The sequence below is a fragment of the Nelusetta ayraudi genome, unplaced genomic scaffold (assembly GCF_046127955.1).
Source record: "Nelusetta ayraudi isolate G7.1 ecotype Tasmania unplaced genomic scaffold, CSIRO-AGI_Nayr_v1 ptg000015l, whole genome shotgun sequence".
Taxonomy (NCBI): Eukaryota; Metazoa; Chordata; class Actinopteri; order Tetraodontiformes; family Monacanthidae; genus Nelusetta; species Nelusetta ayraudi.
This window is the reverse complement of record NW_027466065.1, coordinates 3523644-3541024: the sequence shown is the minus strand read 5'-3', so window position 1 is coordinate 3541024 and position 17381 is coordinate 3523644. Positions and strand designations below refer to the sequence as shown.

The 17381-nt window shown below is 50.1% G+C and overlaps 1 protein-coding gene across 1 annotated transcript in view; it reads left to right on the top strand.

Moving 5' to 3' along the window:
* The window catches only part of alk (ALK receptor tyrosine kinase), a 135524-nt gene that overhangs the window by 107854 nt on the left and 10289 nt on the right, over positions 1 to 17381 (top strand). The window contains exons 10-21 of the mRNA XM_076023544.1: positions 4170 to 4341; positions 5560 to 5707; positions 9069 to 9179; positions 9390 to 9525; positions 10839 to 11012; positions 11461 to 11559; positions 13030 to 13185; positions 14103 to 14213; positions 15804 to 15990; positions 16846 to 16936; positions 17067 to 17131; positions 17228 to 17357. Coding sequence (XP_075879659.1) covers positions 4170 to 4341; positions 5560 to 5707; positions 9069 to 9179; positions 9390 to 9525; positions 10839 to 11012; positions 11461 to 11559; positions 13030 to 13185; positions 14103 to 14213; positions 15804 to 15990; positions 16846 to 16936; positions 17067 to 17131; positions 17228 to 17357 — 1580 coding nt within the window. The remainder of the gene's footprint in view (positions 1 to 4169; positions 4342 to 5559; positions 5708 to 9068; positions 9180 to 9389; positions 9526 to 10838; positions 11013 to 11460; positions 11560 to 13029; positions 13186 to 14102; positions 14214 to 15803; positions 15991 to 16845; positions 16937 to 17066; positions 17132 to 17227; positions 17358 to 17381) is intronic.

The window sequence follows — 17381 nt, the reverse complement described above, 5'->3', positions numbered from 1 at the left end:
CGGCGTGAACCCTGATGAGGGTTCTGGCTCGGTAGTTCCGTCACTCCGGCGCCGCCGCCGCTCTTCCCCTGACACGCTCCGTGATTAACCTCGCCTCCGTCGGCGTATCCCGTCTCTCCTCTCCCATCACCTCTTCATCTCTCTCTCTCTCTCTCTCTCTCTCACTCTCTCCCAAGGCCGAGCTCCCTTTTCTTCTCCCGCCCTATTTGTCAACCATCACCGCTATTTAAAGCACTTTTAAACTACCTGTCATGTCCGAGACTGATCCCATCCCGTTCAATCCCACTTCACCTCCATCCCACGTCTGCCCCCCCCCCCCCCTCCCACACACACACACACACACACACACACACACACACACACACACACACACACACACACACACACACCCGCTGACACTCCGCTGTTCCGTCAGCCCTCATTTTCTCACCGCTGCCTCTCGCTGCTGACTCATCAGTTGCATTGAAAAAAGTCGGGCTGGGTGATGAAGATAGAGAAGGGGGGGGGGGGCGCTAACTAGAAGATGAGCTTGGGATTTATTCCCCCGTCTTCCCTCGATCCCACCCTCCCCCGCCATTCGTGCGTGGGCGTGTTAAAGACTAATGTCGCTCCTCTGAAGACCATAAACCAAGTTTTCGCCGCCGCCGCACTTCATAATGACATCATGTGTACGCCTCATTTGCAGGAAAACGGGGGGAAAAAAAAAAAAAAAGGAAGCTGTAGCAGTGTGGGGCATTAGCTCCCCTGGAGAAGAAGAAGATGAAGGCGTTTGGCCCGCAGCAACATGCGACAACAAAAAAGACGAGTTCTGTGGTGCAGAGGATAAAAAGTGCTCAGAGACAGAGTGACAGATCTTCTTCCTCTTAATGCGGGCAGCAGAGGAAACGTTTTTTCAAATCCGTCTACGCCGGCTAAATTAGCCGCAGAGTTGAGACGTGCAGCTGAGCTAAGCTAAGCTAGCTGTGCTTTCTTTGTGTTTTGGAGGCAAAGTGGCGGGAGGGGGGGCGGGGACATTAGTCACCAGGACTGATATGAGGCCGATAACGAGCAGCGCCGGCGCAGAATTGGCTTTTGTAATTAATTGGACTCGGGCGCTCTTTGACTCCAGCTCTTTTGTATTTAGCATTCGGAGTTGCTCGCCATGTGCCAGGCTTGATCCATCTTTTTAATGGGCGGTCCGAGGAGGGCGGCTGTCAGCGGATAAGGAGGACGCTGCTCAGTGCACATGCTAAGTGGGCGAGAGGCGGCGCTGCATTGTGAGGAGATGATCGGGGAAGAGGAGCTCAACTTGCCTGCTTCCGATTGTGTTCATCTCAAGGGTTTTGTTTTGTTTTTTTTACTCTGAACGCCGAACTTGTGCTGGAACATGCAAACCGGAATAAAAAATAAAAAAAAAGCACTGGGGTCTTAGTTGTATAAGAGATAAGGTTCTCTCAATGTGAGGCCTGTTGTACAAGTTTCCCTTCCATGTCCCTCATTAATCTTGCACAGCAGCCGGATCACCAGCAATTTCTTCTCGCAGATGCGCCTTGAAAAGCTCCAATATGATCCTTTTTTTTTTTTTTTGGAGCGGGATTGAATATGACAAGAGCAGCGAAGGCACTTTGAAAGACAAAGACGTGGGGCAGGTCTGGCAGTGGCTGTAGCAGGAAGCCGCTTTTAATAGATCGGAACGGTCGGAGTCATTTTGCGGCGACAAAGAGGCGGAGCCATGTCCACCCAAACAGGAAACGCTACTCAACTGCTAGCGTGTCAACGATGTCTGCGTCAGCACGGACGCTGCAGTTTGATCAGATTCGGGCAACACGTCCTCATTAGAGGAGCAAAGAACAGAAGACACTGAGAGCTTTTTCCCTCGACTGCTGTCTGGCTGCGGGCGCACTTTACTTCCTCTTCCGTTTCCAAGTGTGGAAAGTTCTGCCGATTTTTCACTGAGTGCCCCAGCCTGTGCCGGCCCTGGGACTGTAATTGATTCACGATATGTTTTCTGGAGTTCTTTGGACAAGTGAAAAACGACGGCCGCTTCTCCGTCTCTGCCTCGTTTCTCTTGTGATGAATGAGACGGACGCAGACTTTTTGTAGTGATGAGGTGGCACCACCGGGGGCAGCGTTCGGAATGGGGGCTCGTGTGTGTGTGTGTGTGTGTGTGATGGTGGGAGAGGAGGCCGTCGTCCACGTGGCCACTTCTCAATTTCTATTTTTTTTTTGCTTGTTCTGCCAAGTGCTTCTCAACGATTGGCTCATTACACAGCTGTGTGTGTGTGTGTGTGTGTGTGTGTTTGCAGCAGAACTCGCTCATATTGACGGACCAGCGAGATCGATGAGCTGAGTTGAAGTGTAAAACAAAATAGCTCCCCCGGGGGTAGAGGGAGCAGGCTGAGGCAGGAGCCGCGCTTTTTCTTTTTCTTTTTGCCACCAGTGGTGGCGCCGTCATCAGAAGAATCTCATTCACGGGAAACAAGCGCTAACCTGATTGCATCTCCCTCACCCCGGCATTAAGCCATTACCGTCCTCGGAGAAACTCATCGAACCCGGCAGGGTTCTCGCATCGAGGCCGTTTGGCTTCGGTGGCTTTTCTGCTGGATTTGCGTCCAGCAGTCTTCGCTTTTTTTTTTCTTTTTTTTTCGCTACCTTGTTGGCTGCTGAAAAACAATGGGGAAACGCTTGCGGGATCAATTTGCTCCTGCTGGATGGGCGCCAGACAGAAGGTGGTCTTCCTTTAAAAAAAAAAAAAAAAACACACAAACAAAAAGACATTTTCTCAATATTGTCGCTTTTATTGCTGATTTGGCTGCACAGATTTAAAGAGCCATCTGAAAAAGCTCCAATCTGGATTGTTTTTTGGACCAAAGAGAATCCTTCAACCAGAGAGTCCAACCACCTCCCACGTTTTTTAAAAGCTTCTTCCCTTATCATTTTTTTTCCCTAAGTGTAAAGTGAGTGAAACCGAATCACTTCCATTAGAAGTTGTTTTCCATCTTTAGATAATTCTTTCAAATCATTACTCTTTTCTTCAAGAACAAGCCACGACGGAAAACAACCACCATCTGCAGCAGTTTTTTGGGTTTTTTTTTGATATGTGATTGAATTCGAGGAGTCCCCGCCGAGCTCCATCGTGACGCAGCGGGGCGGCCCGGCCGTGCTCCTCACAGAGGCGGCCGCCGTTGAATCCATTTGCCGCATCTGCCGTCCGGGCCTCCATCTGCAGGTCTTCACAGGCCGACGGAGCGCCGAGCGCCAGCTGCTCTTCCGCGGGAACGACTTTGACTTGGGCCGCCGTCAGATTTTGTCTCCACGCTTCACTAAAAGCGGGGAGGGTGCGGGAGGTTGGTGGGGGAGTAGAGTAGTGGGAGAGGAGGAGAAAAAAAAAAAAATCGATGATGAGCATCCTCAGAGTGCGAGCGAGCGAGCGAGCGAGTCGGTTCACTCCCCCCCCGCTGCCGCTGTGCTCTCAAGCCTTAAATCAGGATTTACCACCGCGGCGCTAAGTCCGTCCGCGTCCATCTGACAAGACTAATCTCCCGCTAATTACAGTGAAAAGGACTCCAATTAGCAGCGACGCGTGGGATTAGGTGGGAAAATGAGGAGAAATGTTTGTCACCTGTGATCCTGGCGGCACTTTCCCCCGCTGATGCAGGATAATGGAATCCTGGAACCCCCCCCCCCTCCTGTGACATCATGTTCCCCTGTCAAAATCCCAAATATAATTAAAGCTGCGGGCAGCGTTCCACCGCGACCTCTGATATCACAGGCCTGCGTCAGTATTTTACAGTGGCGCCATCAGTGCCGGGTTAAAAACAGAATCACACCCGTATAGATATCTTTTATACATTATTTTACTTTTTTGTGTGTCAGCTTGTTAGGGAAAGAAGGATTAGTTGTTTCCCAGTCTTTTTTCCCATCTTAGCTCTTATTGTGACCTTTTCAAATAATCTTTTTTTTTTTTTTTTTTTTTTTAAATTGAAGAAAATCAACGACTAATCATTAATGATTAATGGATGGATAATGAAAATGATGGCTCATTGCAATAAACACTGAATAAGTCCAGGTGTCTGAGTGCCTGTTTGATTTGATCATGTGGTGGTGCAACTGAGCGTGACTCCGTCTTGACTTCTTCTGCGTTTCGTTTTTTTCCTTTCTTTCTTTCTTTCTTTCCTCTCCTCCTTCAGGTGCGACCAAGATGTGGACTTTCCACACCTGCGGGGCGGTGGGACCCGAGGGTCCGTCCCCCGGCCAGTGCCTCAACTCCTACAGGAAGAGCAACGTCAACGTGACGGTGGGCACCCAGGGGCCCTTCAAAGGCGTCCAGATGTGGCAGGTCCAGGAGAGCGGCACCTTCAGGTGAGGCGGTGGCGGTGGGCAGCGGCGAGGGTCGTGAGCGACGGCTGGCCGAGTCTCCGCTGATCACGTTTTAAAACTGAAACAAATCTGCCCGGATGTGTAAAAAGTCTTTTTCGGCGGAGAAGAAGCTCGGAGCTCCAGCCGTCAAAGGTTCTTTGCTGCTTTCTCGCCACAACAAGGGGCCAATCGCGCGGTTCAAATGCTTGGCGTCGCCCCCCCCCCCCTACTGTGAGAAAAGTACTGCACAAAGTGCACTTAACCTCTCTCTCCGAAGCATCATTACTCTGTGGCGCTCCTTCCCCCCCCCCCCTTTTTTTTTTTTAAAGCTTCCGTGCAGTCTCTCCTTCACGCCCACCTCTGCTCCTCTGCGCATCAGCGGCGCATCAATCTCCAGCGAAGCAAGCGGGGAGGAATCTCACTGACAGAGTGTGGCAGCGGGGAGCCGATGCGGCGGCGGCGGCAGCAGCAGCAGCAGCCGCCGCCGCCGCCAGGCTCAAACATATGCGCTCATCCTGAAATTCTAGAGAAAAACAAAAAACTAAATCTGAGCTAAACAACCTCAGCCTCCGCTCGGCTTTTAGCACGTTAGCGGTAATATCCACCGCCGCCCCCCCCCCCCCCGCCCTTCCGCCGAGGCATTCAGCTCGAGCGGAAACATCTGCGGCAGCAGCCCAACTCCCACGTCGACATGAAAAACAAGCGCACCTGGAGCTCCAGTGGAGCTGACGGACTGACAATGGCGCTGGTCCGCGTAGAGTTGGCTGCAGAGATGAACGTGAGCCACGCACCTCTGCTGAGGTGGCGTCGGGGAGACTTGACACACACAAACACTCTCTCTCGCTCTCCCTCTCTCTCTCTCTCTCTCTGTCTTTGTCTCTCTCCAAGCCAGGAAAAACATCCAAGAGTCCTCCTGTAAAAGTCCAATTGAATTGTTGTTGGGTATCTTTTTCACAAAAACCAGACCGTTCAGTCATAAAACATTGGCGTAAAAAAAGCTCATCCGGTGCCGAGTTGCCGCACGCTCGCGTTTGTGTTCCAGGATTCTTTTCCAACTTCTTTTCTTCAGTATATCTGAGAAAAAAAAAAAAAAAAAAAAAAAAAAAAAAAAATCGAAATTGAAATTTGATGTTGTGTTTTTTTTGTTGGGCCCTTTTTTTTTTTTTTGCTTGTTTTTTTTTTCTTCCCACTGTTGACGCCGCTTTTTCCCTCCAACCGCAGGATCACGGCGTTCGGTGCAGCCGGCGGCCGCGGGGTTCTGGCCGCGAGCAGGTCGCACGGCGTCTGCATGATGGGGGACTTCCTGTTGAAGAAAGGCGAGCTGCTCTACATCCTGGTGGGGCAGAAGGGAGAGGACGCGTGCCCCAGCGTGAGTCCCCAAATTTTATTCTGCGCTCCGAATTCCATATATTCCGAACTTTGTTGCCTTGCTGATTCTTGAAAAAACAAATAAAAAAACAAAAAACGGGGGCCGGTCTCCGGGGGGTGGCGCCAACACCTGGCTCGGAGGGTGAACAGTCTGCAATCTGGGAGACATTTTCGGGAGTTTTTGCTTTCTGCTTAAACTACGTGAAAAGTGATGCAGGAAGCAAGTTTTTTTTCCCCGGGCAGCCCCATTGATTGTTAGAAAGCATCAGTGAAGTGAATTTTCCATAACTCGGGGCCCAATGCCAGGTGCTCTCTCAAGGAGTCAAACCTATTTAATTTAATGAGTCTCTTGTGTGTCTGTTGTCTCAGAGCCAAAACATTAAAAATGCAGATAAAATGCAATTAAGTCATTTAGGGGAAGTATACTGCGCTTTGGCTAATATTAGAGCTGTTTTCACCTTGAATCCTAAAGGGATACAGAACTATTTAATTTTCCAGTGGACTATAATAGAATCACACTCAAACATATTCGATTCCAGGGCCACAGTTGGATTAATATGGATTAAAGCGTTTTAGTTTTTTTGTTTTTTCCCCATTTGTGTTTTAATTGGTGTGGAGTCACCCGAAACTCTGAATAGCTTCTGTTTTCAGACTATAGGATAAGTTTTCTCCGCACATCCTGCCAGCTCTCCTTAGTAACCTCGAACAGACGAACCCAACTCTGCCCCCCGGAGGCCTGGAGGTCTTTTCATTTTAAAAGACAACAAGCCGGTACTTTGGGGAGAATTAGCCACTTTGTTGTCCTCTTCTTGGACCCAGCGAGGGTCCCTGGGCCTTACTTTGGACAACCCATTATGAAATGATGGTTTGAAGCTGCTTATCTATGATCAATTCCACCTGGGGGGGGGGGGGGGGGGGGGTCTATGCGGCCAGCGCCCCTCCTCTCTCTGTTCGCAGTAAAGCACATCAACTGAAATCCCCCACAATCCCTCCTGTCGCCACGGCAACCATCCGTCATCTGCTACTGGGAGGTTGTTTTTTTTTGTTTTTTTTTAAATCTGAAGTTTGTTTCTCCAAACGCCAGGCAGGCAGTAACAGATTGTTAATGAGAACTCAAAGCTCGTTGTAGCTCTCGAGGTTATTTGTTTATGATATTTATCACATTCCCATGAGTTGATCCACCTCTGGATTTGAAAAAAAAAAAAGAATCCTTTGATATACATAAATGCTCAACACGCAGCGTGGCTCGAGGTTGTTTTGTTTAAACATTAAACAAAAGTGTTCAGTTGAAAACATCAGTAGCCAAGGTCGACGTTTTTATCATTTACATTACACAATCATGTGGGGGGGAAAAATGCTTGTTTTACCAATTTTTGATGCCCACAGAAATCTGTCTTCTCATCTTTAGGGTCCATATTGTACAAATTTCACTCTAATTACGTGTTAGTAATTAGAACGACTCTATCTTTTACTTCCTTTGCTTGCCCAAGTGTGGGCTAATAAATGCAGTTCTACAAATCAGCCCCCTGTGATGTCACAGAGGGCACTCATGCCCCTCCCAGCTCAGTGACCACACCCTCAGCCTTGTATTTGTTCCCCATTCAAACAAGTGGAAGATCCAGCAAAACTTCAGTTTTATCAGGAATCTAAGACCCAGTTACTTTTTTTAGCAGGTGGCTGCAAACAGAAGGCTAAAAGTGTCGTTTCGGATGAGCATTGACAGAAAATGTATAGTTGAATTGGAAACTCAGCCAGGGCTCGTTGTCGTCGTCAGTCTCAACACGTACACACAGTGTTTTGTAGCGAAGGAGCTCTCCCGGCTTCATCGTCCTCGGTTCTGTTCAGGACCCCGCAGAGACTTGCGAGCTGACGCTGCGCAAAGAGTTAACGGGGATCTTAATGGGAAACAAAAACAGACGCGCACCTTGAGGAAGTCACAATAAAGGCACAAAGTGCGAAAGGGACGAGTCCGATGCTGCAGAACACGGAGGCGTAAGGGGGAAGAAAAGCCTTGACGGAAAGTTTTGCAGAAAGCGGCGGCGGGAAGGACGTGCAGCCTTGCCGTCGATCCGACTGCGAGACTGTAGTGGTTTTTGCTCGCACGGCGGAGAAGGTGTGAGGTTCTCTGACAGAGAGAGAGAGGGAGAGGGAGAACGAAAAAGTCATTTCAGCTTCCTGTTACTTCCAACAGCCCAGACTGAGCCTCCCCCAGCCTGGGAGTGATCTGTACTGCCACACACCTTCCCTCAACACCACAGGCCTTCACCCAGCCTCCTAGCTGTGACCAACACACACACACACACACACACACACACACACACACACACACACACACACACACACACACCATTCCTATTGATCCTAGCTGGCTCTTACAGCAGTGACAGCGTGCTCGGGTGCAAACATTTGAATGCGCTGCCTTCTCCCTCTCCCACCCTCAGCCGTCAGTCAATGTCACTCAAGTCCCGCCCCCTCAGAGGGAAATGGCGAGGACGTCTCTCTGAGTGCCACTGTACCTGCAGGCACTTCAGCGTGACGGCGAGCGCGCGCGCACACACACACACACACACACACACACACACACACACACACACACACACACACACCAAGTCTGCCTGCCAACCGAAGCTCCAGCACCGTCTCTTTAATTTCCTCGGAAGGAGCTGCAGAGTCGGGGAGCCGGCAGGAGGAAAAAACAAAATTTTTAAAAAACAGTTTTCTCAGTCCGACGCTTAACACGAGCACGGCTCCGTCATTCATCGTCGCGATGAAATCATCAGAGGGAAGTGTGCTGGTGTGCTAATGGTGCACTCACTCGAAGAAAAAAAAAACCTGCTTGCCGTGTAGCTGCATTCGTAGCAAAAGCACCCGAGTCTCCTAATGTGACATTGAGACGCAGTCGAAACAAGTGAACAGAAATATCAACGTCAGGATGGCGGTCAGCCACACGACCCCGCTGCGTGGATGTACCCACATCTGCCCCTCCCCCCTTCTCTCACTCTCTCTCTCTCTCTCTCTCTCTCTCTCTCTCTCTCTCTGTCCCAGCCCCCCAGAATGCAAGATGATTCACTCTTTTCTGGAGATTTTTTGGACTTTATCATTTTTTTTTAAAAACAACTAAAAGACCATAACTGAAAAATCTACAATAGAAAGATTTGCTATGAATCGCGTTTCAGGTCACAGTCGTCCTGTCAGATGTTTTTTTTTTTTTTGTATTGCGGTCTATGGGGAAAATGCTTTTTGGGCTCGTGGGATTTTTTTTTTGCTGCAGTACCTCAAGTGGCCACTGGGAAAAATCGGGGCGCCACCTTATTGTCAGTCCGGTATCCAGTTCTTATAATACATCCACGCTCTGTCTGCAGTCCAACAACTTCCTGAATAAGATCTGCCAGGAGCAGAGCGGCCCCATGACAAACGGAACCCAGGTGAAGTGGGGCGGCGGAGGAGGGGGCGGAGCCACCTACGTGTATAAGGTGAGGTGATGGCGACGACACAACTATTAATTGGCTGCTAGCGGCAACAGGCGGCTGCCCTTTCATTTGCAGAGAAAAACAAAAAAGTCATTGTAATGAAAACGTTTCATTGGGCAGCTTGTCGACCAATTTCTTATTTTTTTTAAATCACGTTCTCTCCCCCTCCCTCCCTGCCTCCCTCCCTCCCTCTGTCACCAATGGCGCCACCAGGTGGACGGAAACGTGTTCACGCCGCTCGTCGTTGCCGCCGGGGGAGGCGGCCGCGGTTACAGCAGCCAAACGGAGAGTCAGCTGGAGCAGATGGACTACGAGCAGCCGGGACGCAACGGAAAGTCCCATGTTGCAGGTAACACACACACACACACACACACACACACACACACACACACCCCGTGACTGAGTGAGTGTGTCAGTGTGAGTGATGGTGTCTGAACTGCACGCAGAGGGATGCTGAGCTGTGGATGAACTGGTGAATAATGAGCCACCAGATTAGAGTAGATGACTAACACCTCTTCCCTCACACACACACACACACACACACACACACACAGACTCTCAGTAATACGTTGAGCTTACAGATGGCCCGGAGTGGAACCGTTGATTCTCTTCTGGTAAACACTCCCATTTGTCCCGGAGCTGTTTACTCCGGTCCTTCACACACAACCTTCACACAAACAGCCGCCTGGCGCCCGCGCAGCCTCCTGGTTTGCTCTCCGTCTGCATTTTGACATAATTATGCATGAAAAGTTGCAGGAGCCAACTCGGACAGATGGACCTCCGCACCAATAGTGGCACTTGATCGATACCAAGTTAGCACACAAACAGAGCAGTGAGGCCAATGTGAGTGCGACACCTACTGACCAGGAGGCATAAATACCCTCGTTACCTTTGATGTCACAGTACAGCACAACACTAGTGACAAATTATCTCTCATACATACTGTACATATATATATGTATGTATGTATGTGTATATATAAATATGTATGTATATATATATATACCGTATATGCATATATGCTGTGTATATATGTATATATATATATACATACATACATGCAGGCATACATACATATATACAGTACCAACATGTATTTTAAGATTTTCAGCCACTTAGCATGCACAGACCTGGGTATGAGGCCGTCAACAGTTGATTGTCTTCGTTTGCAACGTTGTCGCTCACCGCAGCTCCATGTTTGACGAGCAGGCGGCAAAAAAAAAAAAACACTTGATATTGATTTTTACATCCTGTGTCAGCCAGCAGAGGAAGAAAATGAAATATTCAGCATGTCCGAGGGCTTTTCTGTACCGTGTGTGTGTGTGTGCGTGTGTGTGTGTGTGTGTGTGTGTGTGTTTTGTTTGCATCTCTCAGGCTTCACAGAGAGAAAATTAGTTGTGGGGGGGGGATAAATTGGTTGCTGTTTGCGGGAGCAGGATGGATTAGTTTGAACTTTATTGGCCATAACTTTAATCTGGTGTTACTGGGCTTCTATTAAGGGATTTCCATGCTCTCTGCGCCAACCAGTGTCGTTATCGCAAACTGGGAATTGCTCTGTGTGTGTGTGTGTGTGCGCCCCCCCTCCCTCCCCCCACCACCTCCTGTTCACCGTAGTGTTTGGGCTCCGGGCCCGTATTAAAGTTGCGCCGTGTCCGCCGGCAGGTGGCGGCGGCGGCGGCGGCTGGAACGACAGCGCCCCCATGAGTCAGGGCGGCAAGCCGCTGACGCTGGGCGGCCAGGGCGGCCAGGGCTGCCAGCAGTTCGCCCAGATCCGCGGCGGTTTCGGCGGCGGCGGGGGCGGCTGCCTGTCTGGCGGCGGAGGCGGCGGCTACAGAGGTGAGTGGCTTGGTTGGCTTTTCATGCACTGCAGAGTTTCAAGGCGAGTTTCTGCTCACAGAAGTGAAACAGACGACGTTGTTTTAATCTCCGACTGGCGGATGTGGGACTTGTTTTTTTTCCGGACGTTAAGCCGCCTAGAAAAATATAATTTCCTTGCTGATAAAACATCAGATGAGTTAATTATTTATGGATTCCACACTCTGTCCGTTTTCGTAACCTAATTCTTCATCCCAGACTCCAGCAGCAGGCAAAAAAAAGGGAATAAAAACTCTTCAAGTCTGGAAAACAGCACATTTAGCCCTCTGTTTACAGCCTCCTGGTGAAGCTGATGCTTTGAGAGGAATCAGATCCCTTTGTGACATCACAAAGGGCTTTGTTTTAAAGATCGTTTGACTTCTGGACAGAAGGGAGGCACCGAACAACCGTTGTCCCTCCTTTGCCTCAGGCGGCAACACCTCCGTCGAAAACAACCCCAAACACGACGGCGATGACGGGACGTCCTACCTCAGCCACCAGGGGGAGCTCTTCATCTACCCCCTGAAAGGTAACGGGAAAAGATCTGAGCGCCGCGAACGAACCAACGAGTGAGCAAGCAAACAAACTAATCATTTGTATTCAAGTTCTGGTGGCGCTCGGAGTGTTTGTCCGTGGGGGGGGGGCGTTAATGGCTTTGTTCTCCATAATGGTGGAAAACTGCGAGGCTATTTATTTTTTCTCCCTCACACTGTTGACGCTTTAACTGTGTACTTTTGATTTGGCAGCATCAGTGTAGCATCTCCGACGGGCCAGACAGTCTGGGTGCGAGTTGATTTTGGATTCCACGTTGCAGACGGGGGGTGAAGTAAGATGTCTCACCCCGCAACGGCGGGAAAAGGAAAAGTGTGCAGTACCGTTTTGGGTTTTTGATTTTTGATTTTCTTTTGACGTGGAGAAACTGGAAAAGCTCGATAAATCCATCACAGCCATTTGAAGAATAAAAAAAAAGAAAAAAAAACCCACTGATCTGATCGTAAGTGCGTTGACGGTTGCCGCAACTTTGGAGATTCCCTCCTCGCTCCGCTTGCTGCTTAAAGCGAAAGAGAGGATGAAGGGGGGGGGGGACTGCACTCCGATGTCTCCATCCTGTCCGATTCCTGACTGGGAAGGTGCTGCAGCTGCCCGTTCACCCGTTCACCCGTTCACCCGTTCACCCGTTCACCCGTTCACTCACCCGGCCTCGTTTCCTCACGGCCATAAATGACGTGAAGCGGAAAGCGGCTTTACGGAAATGTAATTAAATCCCTTTTAGATTTCCAAACGCTCATCCAGGAATGAAACCAGAGGGATTGGACACTGAAAAAACCTTGCGGGTCCAGTTGCAGAGATTCCACTCCCCCCCCCCCTTAAAAAATACACATATGCTTGCACCACGAGGGACCATTAACTGTTTGCTTATTCCAAACAACATTGAATATAAGATTAACTTCAAAAGGAAACCGAGAGACGCACGCGTTCATGCGGCCGGGAACCAGTGCGAGTTTACAGCTTGCAAAGCTCTGCGGTGTAGAGGGACCCCGGCCTGTGGCGCACACACACACACACACACACACAGACACACACACAGCGTTGCATTTTCATGCGATTAAGGAGATAAAAGTGAAGCCAGCGTCTTATAAATTCTGCATCCGGAGCTCCTCAAATCAGAACCTGTGTTTAATGCTGTTTTTCTTCCCCTGCGAGCGACGCGTCTGATAATCCCGCAGATTATCTGCTCTGCTCCCAAGGTTTTTTTGGTTTTTTTTTTTTTTTTTTTTTTTTCCCGCTCCCCTCGCGCCCGATCCCGCGCCGATTATGCCTTTTTGATTTCATTCATCAGAGGCGTTGAAATATATTTAGTGCATCTGATGTGACTTCACGCTGCGTTCGGGGAAGGGGGTGGGGGGGGGGTGAAGAAGCGGGGGAGATTCTCCACGGCGAGGGTTGTTTACACTGTGTGTGTGTGTGTGTGTGTGTGTGTGTGTGTGTGTGTCCACAGCCATGGACGGCGACGGCGAGGTGATCATCGGCCCCGCGCAGAACTGCAGCCACTGCGAGAGCGGCGAGTGCCACGAGGTCAAGGACCAGCTCGTCTGCCTCTGCGACCACGAGCTCAGCCTGGCGCCCGACGGCGTCTCCTGCCTCAACGTCACAGGTCACACGCTCACACACACACACACACACACACGCACACGCACATACACACAGTTGATAAAAGCTCTCCTCCCAGGCAAATATGTGGAAATTATGGAGATGTGCCGACTGAGCGGCGGCTAATTGCACCTGTGATGGACTGACTGGATAGTTGGGGAGTCAACAGCGGTGATTGGTCCGCGGAGGAGCGGAGCTTTATTGAATCTTTATCTGAGGGAAGTGATTAAACAAGTGACTTAATCGTTTTGTAGTAATTACTAATCTGTGGACTCGCTGGACGGCCGGCCAGCAGGCCACCGTCTTAATGAAAATGAAAATGTAGCTGCTGCTGCTGCTGCTGCGGTGGCGGTGGCCTGCGTTCGCTCCTCCTCCTCCTCCTTCTTCTTCTCCTCCTTCTTCTTCTCCTGTAGCACTCAGACCAAAACCTGGATTCTCCTATTGGATGTTGTCCCAAAGTTTATGCACCAGCCAATTAGACAGCAAGGCTGTTTGTTTGTTTGTTTGTTTGTTTGTTTGTTTATTTGTTTGTTTGACTTGGGACTCGATGCACATCAAGGACGTCCCCGAGGACGATCTGTTCTCCTTGCTTCGGCAGGACGAGCGAAATAAAACAGAGGGAAGAATATGAATAAAGTCTGGAGCAATCATAGTACTGAAATATGAACATAAAGAGATTTACATTAGTTTTTTTATTGAAGGATCCCTGGGGCAAAAGACGGTTCAAACCTCCATTAAGACGCTTTGGTTGCGCACCTTTGTTTGTTTCTTCCTCATTCGTTCACTCCCTAATTACCGAGCGCCGCTCGTGCAGCAAGTTCGCCGTCTTCGAAATTGGAGAAGTCGGCGAACTCTGCTGCGGAAGTGACGGTCACTGCCTCCTCGCGCTCACGCCGCCACCTTGTGTTTCCCGTCTCACAGTGGTCACCCTGCCGCCCACCGTGCAGGCGACGCACCTGCCCGTCTTCCTGTCCGTGGTGACGTCGACGCTCATCGCCGCCCTGCTGCTCACCGTGTCGGGGGTCATGATCAGTGAGTAATCAGTGATCGGTGTGTGGGGGAGGGGGCGGGGCCTGGGCAGGAGGTAGAGGAATTATGATAATGGGGTGGATTTCTATAGCACTTGTCACTTTCCACAGGCACTCAAGGTGCACATTAGAGCCATTGTTCATTCACGCCACATTCACGCTAGCTGCGTTTCCATGACGACAACGGCGTGAATTGCTTAAGCCGCAATTGTCGTAACATCTCGTCCGCAAGATTTTACGAGAATTCCGTTTGCGTTGTTTACGTTTGTTTGTCGTTAAGAAAATTGTTGTTATATTTTTTGCCTTTGATTACTTGTAAAAAAAATATTCCGTCCCCCCCTTCGTCTGAACGTAACGCGCCATTTCCACTTGAAGCGAGCTGGTCACGTGACCCCCCGTACGTCACGTCCGGTTGACGTGTAAATGCGAAAACGTGTTTCCATGACACTTTTGCGATATATCTCGATATGGACGCATCTGCAAAACCCCCTCCTGGGAGCGTGAAAACCTTTTAGCAATATTTGAGAGGTTTCAGAAGTTCAGGTGTTTCCATCACCGCCGTTTTATTGCGATATTCAGGTTTTGCGCAATTCTAGGGGTAATGGAAACGCAGCCACTGGTGCTGCTAAGCTACGTGTTTAGCCACAGCTGCTCCGAACAAAAACCGCCCAACGCTCACTCACAATCACATGAGGTTCACCGCTGCACCTCCTGAGCTGCAGTCGCTCCCATTTTAATGGATCTGGGAAACGTTTCCGGTGCCTCGTCGGCCTGTTTGGTATTTCTGTATAATTTCTTTTCTTTTTTTTTTTTTTGCGCATGAGCGCAGCTGATGGACCATGAAGAGGCTCACCGTAGAGAACTCAATCTGTTTGCACGACACACGTATGTTCTCTCGCTCTGTCACACACACACACACACACACACACACACACACACACTTCCTGCAAAGTTGGCTCAGGCTGCCGGCAGGTTGTCAGTCTGTATGTCAGGCCTCCTGCTCTCAGGCCATTTACAGCCAGACATATGCAGCCATTGAGCCATCGTGTCCTCTGCACACGCCCACGCGCCGCTCCGCTTGCACGCTGGCCGTGGACGTGCATGCGTGCGAGCGGAGCGTCGACCACGGATGTACGTTGGAAAAATAAGTGACCACTCAAGTCCGTTTCACAGGCTGTGTGTGTGTGTGTGTGTGTGTGTGTGTGTGTGTGTGTGTGTGTGTGTGTGTGTGTGTGTGTGTGTGTGTGTGTGTGAGCCGCCGTGCCGCCCTGCGTCATCTCGCCCCTCGGTTGAGTCCGAAGGTTCAACTTTGTGCGAATGTCTTAGAGCAGCAGATCTCTTGAAGGCGTCGTATGAAGCGAAATCAATACCTCACAGACAGATGGCGGTAGAGGGAGGGAGGGGCGGTAATTGTTTTTCATATAAAATAATGCCGCTGCACAGGCATAAGGTCTTTAGGGGGATAATAACTGTGAGAGTTTCTCTGCCACTCATCTTTTCTGGGCTTTTATTATCTATTTGTTTTTTGGGTTTTTTGCTGACTTCCCTCAACCTCTAACAATGTCCCCCCCCCCCCCGCCCACCCCCCCGCCAGTGTACCGGCGCAAGCACACGGAGCTGCAGTCCATCCAGCTGGAGCTGCAGAGCCCCGACTGCAAGCTGAGCAAGCTGCGTGCCTCCACCATCATGACCGACTACAACCCCAACTACTGCTTCGCCGGCAAGACGGCGTCCGTCAACGACCTGAAGGAGGTGCCGCGGCGAAACATCTCCCTCACCAGGTGCGTGGCGGGCGGGCGGGCGAAGCCTCCTCCAATCCCCTCCCTCCCTCCCTCCCTCCCCCCGCCTCTAGTGGGGACATGAGGATGTGACTCCAAACTGAAAAGGAACCGTTGGTTGAATGCGCGTCTAACAAATGGCGGCTATTTAGCGTAATTGTAATGGAAAACCATTAGCGCAAAGTATTAGCAGCGAGTGAGAGGGAGCAGTTTAAATAAAAAGCCCAGAATAAAAGTGTCTCCCAGCGTCTGGTGCTGGGAAATCACCGCCTCTTCCCTCCTCTTCTCTTCTCTTCTCTCCTCTCCGACTTCGTCGCGTGTCTGTGAGTCCTCGGTTTGTCGTCCCGACTCCCTCCGAGTCTTTCAGCCGAGTTCTCTCAGGCTGAACGAGAAATTCTGAACGACCATCCAGAAGCTCATATGGGCTTGTAAACCAAGTGGCGATATCGCAAAAAGGCTAAAGGTCTCAGGTCAAAGGTCAGGAAGTTAACCTTAAATGGCACCCAGGGGGACCTCGAACCACCAAAATCTCATGCGATTGGTTTTTGGCTTTTCAGAACAGAATAAAGCAGAATGCCTTTATTTTTCCGACATTTTGGGAAAATTTGCGTAATTACAACAGCTTATACAATGCAAAGAGAAGAAGAAAAAAATATATAAAATTGTAATTATTGTATTGTAATATGAATTCAAAAGAAATACCTGCAGGAAGACAAATATTTATTGCATATTTTCGTGCCTCTGTTTCCTCTGTGTTTTTTTTTTTTTGTTAGTTTGTCTGAAAAACTTCTGCTGCTGTGAAAATGCTGCAGTGCGGGCGGAAAAGCTCCAACGGCAGTTGTGTTTGTGTGTCTGCAGGGGCCTCGGTCACGGTGCCTTCGGCGAGGTGTACGAGGGCCTGGCGGTGGGGATACCGGGGGAGCCCAGCCCCCTGCAGGTGGCGGTGAAGGTGAGTCACCTCCGGGTGGTCAGTCAGCATCCAGTCGGAGTGTTTCCACCTGGTATTTGGACCTGGTATTTCTTTTGATGTCTTGTCCTTCATCGCTGATGTTTTGGATTTTGCTTTGTCATTTCAACAGACTCTTCCCGAGGTTTGCTCCGAGCAGGATGAGCTGGACTTCCTCATGGAGGCGCTGATCATCAGGTAAGAAACACAACTGTTTCACTTTTATCGAGCCGAAAACAAAAAACCAAAAACAAAAAACGAACCCGAAATCCGTCCGCGTCTCGTCCCCTCTAGCAAATTCAGCCACCAGAACATCGTGCGCTGCGTGGGAGTCAGCCTGCAGGCCATGCCCAGGTTCATCCTGCTGGAGCTGATGGCCGGCGGAGACCTGAAGACCTTCCTGAGGGAGACCAGACCCCGGCTGGTGAGGCTCCTTCAACTCCTGCCG